Source organism: Bison bison, unplaced genomic scaffold (genome assembly GCF_000754665.1).
Source record: "Bison bison bison isolate TAMUID 2011002044 unplaced genomic scaffold, Bison_UMD1.0 scf7180017864093, whole genome shotgun sequence".
Classification (NCBI taxonomy): domain Eukaryota; kingdom Metazoa; phylum Chordata; class Mammalia; order Artiodactyla; family Bovidae; genus Bison; species Bison bison.
The window spans coordinates 1,254,564-1,264,520 of record NW_011494665.1 but is presented as its reverse complement, the minus strand read 5'-3'; the positions used below and the strand labels follow the sequence as shown (position 1 = coordinate 1,264,520).

Genomic DNA, 9,957 nt, shown 5'->3' with positions numbered 1-9,957 from the left:
GGGCAGGGGCACCCCGCTGCTGCCATCCTCTTCCACCTGGAAGTGGGTCATCTCGGCAAATAGCCCAACCTTCTCCTGCAGCAGCTCCACCAGTGCCCGGTCTTTCTGCTGCAGCTCCACTGTGGATGAGAAACAGGTGAGCACCCGGAAGAGCCACTAGCCATAGAGCAGCAGCCCCAGGGATGAGCCAGGTATGGGTGGGGCGGCAGGACTGCATTTTGGGGGGGTTTGGCATTTACGCAAAAGAAGAGAACTTTTGGAGGGAAGGGAGTAACACATGCAGTGTTGTCTTCAAAACAAAAGTGAAACCTTGTGTGCCAGGGCCTGCAGGCTGTCCGCCAGCTTTCATCTCCCCACGTTTTAATTAGAGAAGGGGCGCAAATTTCCTCTGGGCATGCGGCTGCCCAGCTACATGCCATTTCCCAATCTGCCTTGCAATTAGGCATTGCCACAGGACTAAATTCTGACCAGTGGATGGGAATGTCTTCCTGATCCGGCCTTAAAAGAAATGAGTGTAAACTCTCCTTGTCCTCGACCCCTCCTTGTTAGCTGGGATGCAGATGTGAGAGAGAAGCTGGAGGAGGGATGCGGACATAGAGATGGGGAATCTTCATGACAAGGAGGGCGCAGCTGCGCTACCGCCCTGCACTTCTCGCTTCCAGACTGTTATGTGGAGAGAAATAATCTACCTCATGTGACCAACTGGTTTTTGTTCATTTTTTTGTATAGCAGTTAGATCATACCCCCAGTTAACATACGGATCTATGGTAAAAAAGTCAGTATCTTAATCCTGTTATTCCTAGTTTCCCTTCCCAGAGAAACCACAGTAATAATATCCTCCTAGAGACACTGCACACATATACACAAAATGCATGGCACATATCTATGCCCAATATTTTCACACTAGTGACAGCATATACTTCACAGTGTTTTAAATCTTGCTCTTCTCACTTAACTAAATGTTCTGGTTGTGGATCTACATCAGCCCTCATACAGCCACCTCATTTTAAGATAGTATTCCCCTGTGTAGATATATCATACTGATAAATTATTTAAACAAGCTCTGTGGGTAGACGTACTGTTTTTTGTTTTTTGAAAACATCATGTAATTTTTTTTATTAAACGTTTTATTTGGTATTGGAATTTAGCCGATTAACAGTGCTCTGATAGTTTCAGATAGACAGCTAAGGGACTCAGCCATACGTATACATGCATCCATTCTCCCCCAGACTCCCCTGGACTTACTCTTGATACGCCGGAGGTAAGCCTCATCCTCTGTCTCAATCAGGGGGAAGTCCTCCCTGGATGGGCATCTGGAGGGATCACAGGTTGGATGGGGTTCAGGGAAGGAAGCTAGGTTACACACCAGGAATCTGCCTTCCCTCCTTCCCAAATGTGCTCTATACTTCCCCAACAAGACTCGTCAGCTCCACGCCCTGGCTTCATCTGCTCTTGACCCTCTCTTTTTCCTGGCACTGATGCTCTGCATCTGCTTGCCAGTACCTCTCCGAGTCACCCAGAGCGGCAGCGTAGTGCAGAAGGACAGCTACAGGTTTTGGTATCAAGCACACTGGGCTCAGATTCTGGCTCCACAATTTACCAGGTGGTAACCTCTCTATTTCTTCATGTGAGAAACAGGGATGATCTCTTCCTCACAGTTTGTTTTTTTCGTATGAGGATTAAATGAAATAATGTACTAATGCTTTGAACGTGGCATAAGCTCAATAAAACAATTATCATGAATAATGTTTTCACAACTACAAATATTAACATTATTAATAAAGAGGCAACTATAGATCTACTGTCAATGGGATAGGAACTTTGGTCTTGTTTTCCCACAACAGGTAATTTCATATTTTTGCACAAATTTCTGAAAAATTTGTTCAAAAGTCTAAATTGCAGAAGTGAAAAAAAAAATATAGGTTTATATATTATAAAGTAGAGGAGAATCCATTCCCTGAAAAGTAAAAGAAAAAAAAAATCATAAACATCCTAACTGAGTTTATTTTTCAGGCATTATCCTTGAGAATGCACTTTCTTTTTTAAAGTTCTATTTATTTATTTTTGGCTGTGTTGGGTCTTCAGAGCTGCACAGGCTTTTTCTCTAGGTGTGGCAAGTGGCAGCTATTTGCTAGTCACGGTGTACAGGTTCCTCACCGTGGTGGCTTTTGCTGTTGTGGAGGATGGGCTCTAGGGCGCTCAGGCTTCAGTAGCTGCAGCACGTGGGCTCAGTAGCTGCAGTTCCCGGGTTCTAGAGCACAGGCTCAATATTTGTGGTGCACGGGGTCAGCTTCTCCAAGGCATGTGGGATCTTCCCGGATCAGGGATTGAACCTGTGTCTCCTGCATTGGCAGGACGATTCTTTACCACTGAGCTACCAGGGAAGCCTGAGAATCCATTTTCAACATTTTACATGCACTTTACTTTTTTTCTGCATTGAAGGCAGCTCTTGGTCTGAGCCACCAAGGAAGCCCCTTTACTTTTTTTTTTATCACAACAGACACATACTCAGATCTGATGTGTGTCCAACAGAAGCCAAAGATTTGCTGCTTTAGCACACAAAATGATTTCTTTGTAGCCTCTATCGTATGGAGTTTGTTTGAGTCTTGCTCCTCTGATCACTAGTATCAATGCTTTCATTATCCTTTTTCTTTTTTTTTCATTATTCTCTTTTTCATTCATTTTTAGAAAATGAAGGTAAAAGACAATACAATCCAAATAATGGCCCACTGCCTACGGACTAAGACATTAATGGAGGTGAAACTGCACTGCTGACTGGCAGGGATGCCGGCACGTCCCAACTTAAAGTATTCCTTTGGCCTGTCAGCTCAAGGTGCATTCAGAAGGCGGTTGGGTTGTCATTGTATAAAATGCAACTTTACCGGGCAAGAGAACGTAGATGACCTTGCCTGCCTTGAGCCATCTTGTCTCTCTCCTGGCCTCTGCTTCCACTTCTGAACCCTGTTCCCTGGGAGTGCTGTGGCCCGGGGCCCCAAACTGCAGGAACCACAAGTCCATGCACACACTCACACTCGCACACTCTGCTGAATGACGCGGATCCAGGTGCTCCGGTCATCCCGGGATGCCGTGTGGACCTCGTACATCTCAGGGGGTGCCGCACTGATCAGAAACATCCCTTTCTCCTGGTTAGCGATGTCCCGCACGATGAGATTCTGCAGTGACACCACCGAGGGCTTGTCCTGCCAATTGGGGCACAGGAAGGATTAAAGCTGGGAATCCTGATCCCTGGATATTTGAGTCTTCAGTCCTCCTGGAGTACCCAAAGGATTGAAGAGTCAGCCGAGAATACAAGTTAAGAGCTCAGGCTCTGGTGCCAGCCAGAGTGGACTTAGAAACGTTTGTGACCCTTGACAATTTAATTAACTTTAAGCTTTACTTTCCTCATCTACAAAAAGAGGATAATCATGTGCCTTCCTGACATGTGTAAAAAAAGTGGCTGCATATAGTAACAATATGCGTTGGTTCTTCTTATTCCTTCTGATCATATTTATACACGTTGGCTCTTCTTATTTTTCCTGATTATATTATGGTAGTGGTTACAATAATAGCTATTTGATGTTGGAGGATTTCCTGGCCGGGGTAGGAAAGTAAGAAGGGTCTGAAACACTGGTCTATGCTGAGAAAGAAGACGGTGGAAGGTCTCACCAGGGCAGGAAAGATGTACTTCTGGTCCTTCTCTTGGAGAAACACCAGCACATCTGTCATCAGCAGCATGAGCACATCTGGCAGGGGATGAAGGCAGGAGGAGAGTCAGCGTTAGAGGCTACGAGCAGCTGTTTCCCTTTCCCCGAGCTCTCTCCCTCTGGTTGTTTCCTCCACCTTTGCAGACCTCCCGCCTCTCCCCATTCCTACAGCTCAGAAATGGTGGGGGCGGGGGGGAACGCATGTGTCATTAAATAAAACAGTTTCTTGGGCTAGAGATGCCTATAAGCAATCACTCAGCGGCCTTGAATAAAAGCCTCTTTATCCAATGAATGCAGGTTCCTTAACCTGCGGTCTGCAGACACCTAGGGGTGTCTACTATCAGGCTTCAGAGGCTCTGTAGATCCTCTAAAGTTCCATAAGTAATTTTTACATATTAATCTATCACACGTGTGTTTTTCTGTGTGAAAGGGTCCAGAATTCTTGTGAGGGTAAAACGACTCCCGGAGCCTTTCAGTTCCATGTTGAACAACTAATATAAGATCTTTTTGGATATTTGGTCTAAGATTCCCCCCACCCCAGCATATTCCCCACTTCTTATTTTGTGCTCCGTGGGGAGGGGAACAGTTGGGTTCCTTATTCATTTCTCCCACCATTGAACAATCCCAATCTCCTTCAACAACAGTAGGCCCTGGTTTCATTTTCCTTTTCTGCCCCACCTTCAAGGCTCTCACATTCTACGGGGTCCTGTGCTTTAAGACTTGGGGGAGACAAAGGTCAACCCATGAAAGTCCGATGTCACAGTCAAGAAAATACACACACATGCCCTGCCCTTGGAGATCTTTCTAAGTTGTGGGCACACAGAAGGGGAGGGCTTTTGCTAAAGGCTTCAGAAATAAAGCTCTTCAGCCTTGCTATTTTTAACCCCCCCATGGTTTATATTCTTAGCTGCTGCGTGGGAGGGATGGGAAGGAGAAAAGGATGGAGGAAAGTGGCTGGCAAAGCCTGCAATACTCAAGCCTATGGAGTGGGGACTTCGTGACACGGGACAGAGGTGCAGGCAAGCTCTGGCCTCAGGTAGCATTCCTCACACCTAAAGCTGAGGTCTGTGACTCTTCTGCTTGGATTTAGGTAGGCAAGCCTTGGCCAGTGCAGTCTGGGAAGAGAGGCTGGGACAGTGCGCCCCGCCCCGAACACACCTTCCCTGCTGTCTTTTCCCTTCTCCACTTGGCCCGCCCTTCCCTGGGCTCCGCCCTCTCCAAGGGCCTTCCTCAGCTGTGTTCCCAAAGTGCCTGCCCATTCCCCAGTCCTAGTGGCTGGGACTCCAGCTGGTAGAACCAACTACCCAGGTCTAGTCCTCCAATCCTGAAATTTCTCTGTTTTTCTCATCAAAATTGGTAGCTTTCTGGGTTCGCAAGGACCAAAGGAATGAACAAATCCTGACAACAAAGTCCTTGTATCGCCCATGAAATTAAATCCAGAATTCTGACTTTTGTTACAACAGAGCTCACATGTTTTCCTCCCACTGGGTCTCACCAGGGCTACATTAAAAGAGGGCCTATGGGCTTGGAGGCTTCTCTCTCTTTATATCTGGCCATGGACTCTTGCCCAGTCTGCCAAGCTGTCCACTGACCTTTGAAGCGCCCAGTCGCCGTCTTCCAGAGCAGGCAACCATCGTGGATGAGCTTGCGCCGCAGGAGCTCCTCTCGGCCAAAGGGGCCCTTGCCAGGAACCGGGGCCTGGGCCCGAGGGTCCATGCGGTTGTAGATCTCCTGCAGGCGGGCCCCTTTCTCCAGCTCGTGCACATCCTGGTCCACGTTGGACAGCAGCTCCTTCACCAGCCCCAGGGCCTTGGTCAGGTCCTGGCGCTCCTCCTCCATCCCTGACACAGAGGTCGGCGTGAGGAAGGGGTGGCCCAGCCAGCTTCACAGAAGTCCCCATCCCACTGATCTCAATCCTGCCTTCAGAGGCTGCCCGGGGCTCCATATTTGACCCTCCTCCTCCCGGTGGCTGCTCAGGGCCACGCCGCTCCCGACAGCCCTCTCGAGTCCCCCTCCCTCCTGGGCTCGCCCTCTCACCGTGGGAATGCTGCAGGATGCGGTTGATGAGCACCGGGTACTTGGTGATGCGCTGAGTCACTAGCAGAATGCATTCTTGTACCCCATGCCGCTTCAGCACCGCCGAGCGGGTCACTTTCTACAAAGCAAGGGTCAGGGCTCAGGGCCAGAGGGGGACCCGCGGGGAGGGCGACCGAAAGGACGCTGGACTTGGAGCCTAAGCCCTGGTCATTGACCTGCAACTTGGTCATTGACCACATGCCGGCTGGCAGAAGTTAATGACTCTGGAAAATGGGCTGACAAGGTCACAGGTTTACTGTGAGGACCCAAGGAGCGAAAGCTCTCGCTCCAGCACTCTGAGGGGCTACAGATGGAAACGCAAGCAGCTGTGTCCACTAGGGCCAGGGCACTAGAGGAGGCAGAGGGTGGGTCTTGGAGACGTTTGCTCACCCGGATGAACTGCTGGAAGCGTTTGTCTCGGGCATACAGCTCCTTATAGAGTTTTAAGGCCTTGGTGTGGCGGCTACAGAACTCTGAGTAGGTCTTCCGCATCTGCTCTGCGCTAGGACCTGAGAACTAGAAGTTGGGAGAGCAAGGCTGGGTCAGCATGTCCCCCAAAGTCACATCTCATCCCCAATGCCCTCTCGCCTCCTGCCAAACAGACTGGCTTCCTGCCTCTCCAACTCTCTCTGCCCCACCCCCCAGAGTCTGGAGATGAGAAATGCCCACTCTAGCCACAGCCCCGCCCAGGACTGCTGCTCAGGGGTCCTGGCTTTTCTCACCTGGCTGATGAGCAGGTCCCCCAAGCGATGGATGACGAAGTTCCGGGTGCTGCCAGGGCACAGGGCCTGGCGCCGGCGATCCAGCAGCTGGCTGAGGAAGCGCGTGTGGATGTCAGTGAGCTCGTCCACACAGGGGAACAGGCCCTGGACCACTCCCGGCTCCAGCTGCAGCTCTTCCAGCATGCCCGTGCGGAAGAGGCGGGTCATGATCTTCAGCGTCCGCACGTGGTGTAGCTCTGTCTGGATCAGCTCTGTGGGGACGGTGGAACATCCGGCTTGGCCACAACTGGTGGGGCCGAGGCTGGAGACCTCAGGCTCATCAGAGGTTTTCAGTTTCCCTTCCAGGCTAATATTCCGCATTATTATGATCTTAGATCATTTTTCTAATCATTTATCTTTATGCCTTGCCATCCCAAGGCATAAAGGCAAAAACTATGTGTTCCCTACATGTCTAGGCTTCCCACAGTCCCCAGTACACAGTTGGGCATGGGATGGACAGAGAGGAAAGACTAAGAGTTGAATGGAAAGAAGGGATAAAGAAGGGCCTTGGAGGTCAACAGCCTCAAAAGGTGGGGACCTCATAGCTACTTATGGGATCCCTGGCAGGGTCTTGAAGGCCAATGGGATAAGAGGAAAGTGTCTTGAGAGGTAGGGGCTGGCAAAGGAAGGACACAGAGAAACAGGGCTGGTGACAAACAAGAAGTCCGGGGTGGTCTTCCTGGCTCACCATAGATGACATCCTGCTGCTTCATCACCTCCTTTTTATGCTGCTGCAAGAAGCTGCTATCCACTGCAAGGCTCCAGGAATCGGCTGTAAAGTCCTTCTCATCCATCTCAAAGTCACTCATCAGCTCGTTGTAGATCACCTCGGCACCTGGACGCAAGTGGGGGAAACGACTCGGACCCCAAACCTCTTCCCTGGGTCCTGGGCCCTTCTCCAGATCCCTTTCCACCCTGCCTTTCCCAGGCCAGCTCCTGCCCGCCCCTCACGCCTGGGTCTCCCCCAGGTCCGGGCACGGTCACCTTCGTCAATGAGGGACTCCACCGACAGTGTCCGGTTCCGCATGTTGAGGGAGTCCGTGGACTGTGAGAGGATCCGGCGCAGCCCCAGGGGAGACTCATCATTGAAGTGTCTGAGGGGAGTGGAGCCTGGCTGCATCATCCAACTCACTCGGGCGAGAGATCCCTTCCCAGGTTGGGGAACCAAGGCGGGATCTCAGAGGCAGTCACCCTAAGTTCTCCTTACCTATCATTCTGAACTCAGGGATGGGAAGGATCTCTCAGCCCCTCCCCCCTACCTGTCTCCACCGCCTCACTCTGCCTGACTGGTTCTCCCGTCCCCAAGTAGAGGCTCACCCAGCAATGTTGGTGGTGGAGACACTTTTGGCTAAAGACAAGGAGGAGCGGCCACGGCGGGAGCCGAGCAGGGACTGCCGGATGTCGGAGGGGTAGATGGCTGAGCTGGGCCGCTCCCGAGTGGTAGCTGTCGGAGGGGATACCAAGCAAGCAAGCCTCAAACCTGGTGCCTTCCCAGGACTCAAGCCTCCCAGGCTCCTTGACTAGAAAGGAAGCCTCCTCTCCAACCCCACCTTTAGCCCAGTTCTAGTCAGAGAAAGATGATTATAACACTACCCATAAACTTGTGCAATACTTTTAATGGTTACAAAGAGCTTTTCTTATCTCTTCCCCGCCACAAGCCTATAAGCAAACTGCAGCTCAGGATGGTGAAGGGACTTGTCTGGGGTGACTCAGCTGGTGGCTGAGCACAGACTCAGACTCTAGTCTTCCTGACTAAGCACCCCACTCTTGCTGTCACACCAGATCTTTCTGAATTGGCCCTTAACAACTTCTGCCAACATCCCCAAGTGCCATGTAAATAACTGATCATAATAATATAAAGTGAGAGCAGGCTCAGATGACCAGTCAATCCCAGGCCTTCAACCTCGTTTGAATTCTGCTGTCCTGCCCCCAGGCCCATTGGTCTAGATCTCCCTTGTGGGGCCGCCATCAGCTTCCAACTGAAGGGAGGAAGGTGCTGTGCCAGGGAACAACCTCAGGGGGGCAGCAGAGCCCATGGGCCGAGAGGCCTGGGGGTCCAGGGTCCTATGGCAGCTCCTGCACCCTCACTACTCACTCTTACTGCGAAGGGAAACGGACTGCAAGGCAGTGTTGTTCTTCAGCAGGGCAGCTTTCTGTTGCTGTGAGACAGAGAGCAAGAGAGATACCAAGAACAGCTGTCACCCAAGGGTCACCTCCATAGGCCCAGGACCCCCTCGGGAGAAAGCTGGCTCGATGGCTAAGGGCACCAGGGTGGCTGACCCCGGTGCCCAGGGGATGTGTCCAGAGCAACAGGCTGGCCCCCTCCGGTGGGGCCTGAGGTCTAGGGTGGAGGGTCTGGGCAGCCCCGTGGTGAGGAGAGGGGTGCAGGAACACAGGGTGAGGAATGAACGGAATAGGCACAAGGGTACCGCATACTTGCTACCCTCTCCCCCAGCCCTCTGCCCTCCCTGCCATCTCACCTTCTGCTTGACCTTGGTACAGTTGGCGAGGGTGTCTTTACAGCGGTTGTGGATAGTCACATTGCAGGCTGGGAGGGTGGGGTAGAGAGGGTGACGGGAGGGCCGGGTGGTACAGGACAGGACACACCCACATGCAGACCTCCATGTCCCCCTGGCCACACCGTTGGAGACTCACCCCCTCCCCAGACTCCTTGGCCATTGCCACATCCCAGTCCCTCTCCTCCCGCCTCCCCCTTACTTCAAGCAGGAGATGAAGTGAGGGGGGATAGGTATGGACCACAATTAAGCCATAGGAGGGGGATAATCCTGACTCAAAGATGACCTGTGAGGTGGACTAGAGGGAAGAAGGGGTTACTGGCTGCCAGAGATGAGCTCAAGAGGCACAAAGGTGGTTGAGAATGACAGATGGCAGAAAGGACGCCCACGGAACAGAAGGTGGCACAGGAGCAGCTGGGATGGGGGCTAGGGGCAGGGGGGGAATGAACATCCCCTGGGCAGCGAGGAAATGTGCCACATCAAGTGGATCCTAGCAGATGCAACGATCCTCATCGTACAGATGAGGAACCTGTCTCCTGGAGAGCTTAAATCATTTGCCAGAGGTCTTAGTGGCAGAGCTGGGGTTTAACTCAGGGGTGTCTGGGTTCTACCTGGAGCCACGTGTCTGCCGGTGAACCCTGGCTAGGCGTAAGCAATGCAGAGGCTGATGGATCCACCAGCAGAGTGGGGACTGGCCATGCCTTGCCCCTGCCGGCCATGCCTGCTGCCTTCTGTACTGCTCATGCTTGCTATGACTCCAGTCTCCCTTCCGGGCCCGGGGAGTCTTGTTCTCCAAGTAAGGCAAACCCACAGCTCCCACACTCCATCTGCTTCTCCCGCATCACCCACCCCACCTTGCCGTGGGGTAGGAGAGAAGAGGCGAGGAGGGATAGCCATGCC

The 9,957-nt window shown here is 52.0% G+C and overlaps 1 protein-coding gene across 8 annotated transcripts in view; it reads right to left on the bottom strand.

The window, feature by feature from the left end:
* Nucleotides 1-9,957, bottom strand: part of ARHGEF2 (Rho/Rac guanine nucleotide exchange factor (GEF) 2) — a 49,102-nt gene that overhangs the window by 4,463 nt on the left and 34,682 nt on the right. For all 8 annotated transcript variants that reach the window (XM_010838255.1, XM_010838257.1, XM_010838256.1 and 5 more), the window contains 13 exons: nucleotides 9,022-9,089; nucleotides 8,637-8,700; nucleotides 7,859-7,985; nucleotides 7,526-7,635; nucleotides 7,230-7,376; nucleotides 6,503-6,753; nucleotides 6,171-6,296; nucleotides 5,742-5,859; nucleotides 5,297-5,545; nucleotides 3,667-3,743; nucleotides 3,031-3,200; nucleotides 1,246-1,313; nucleotides 11-119 (listed from right to left, as the gene is read on the bottom strand). In XM_010838255.1, coding sequence (XP_010836557.1) covers nucleotides 11-119; nucleotides 1,246-1,313; nucleotides 3,031-3,200; nucleotides 3,667-3,743; nucleotides 5,297-5,545; nucleotides 5,742-5,859; nucleotides 6,171-6,296; nucleotides 6,503-6,753; nucleotides 7,230-7,376; nucleotides 7,526-7,635; nucleotides 7,859-7,985; nucleotides 8,637-8,700; nucleotides 9,022-9,089 — 1,684 coding nt within the window. The remainder of the gene's footprint in view (nucleotides 1-10; nucleotides 120-1,245; nucleotides 1,314-3,030; nucleotides 3,201-3,666; nucleotides 3,744-5,296; nucleotides 5,546-5,741; nucleotides 5,860-6,170; nucleotides 6,297-6,502; nucleotides 6,754-7,229; nucleotides 7,377-7,525; nucleotides 7,636-7,858; nucleotides 7,986-8,636; nucleotides 8,701-9,021; nucleotides 9,090-9,957) is intronic.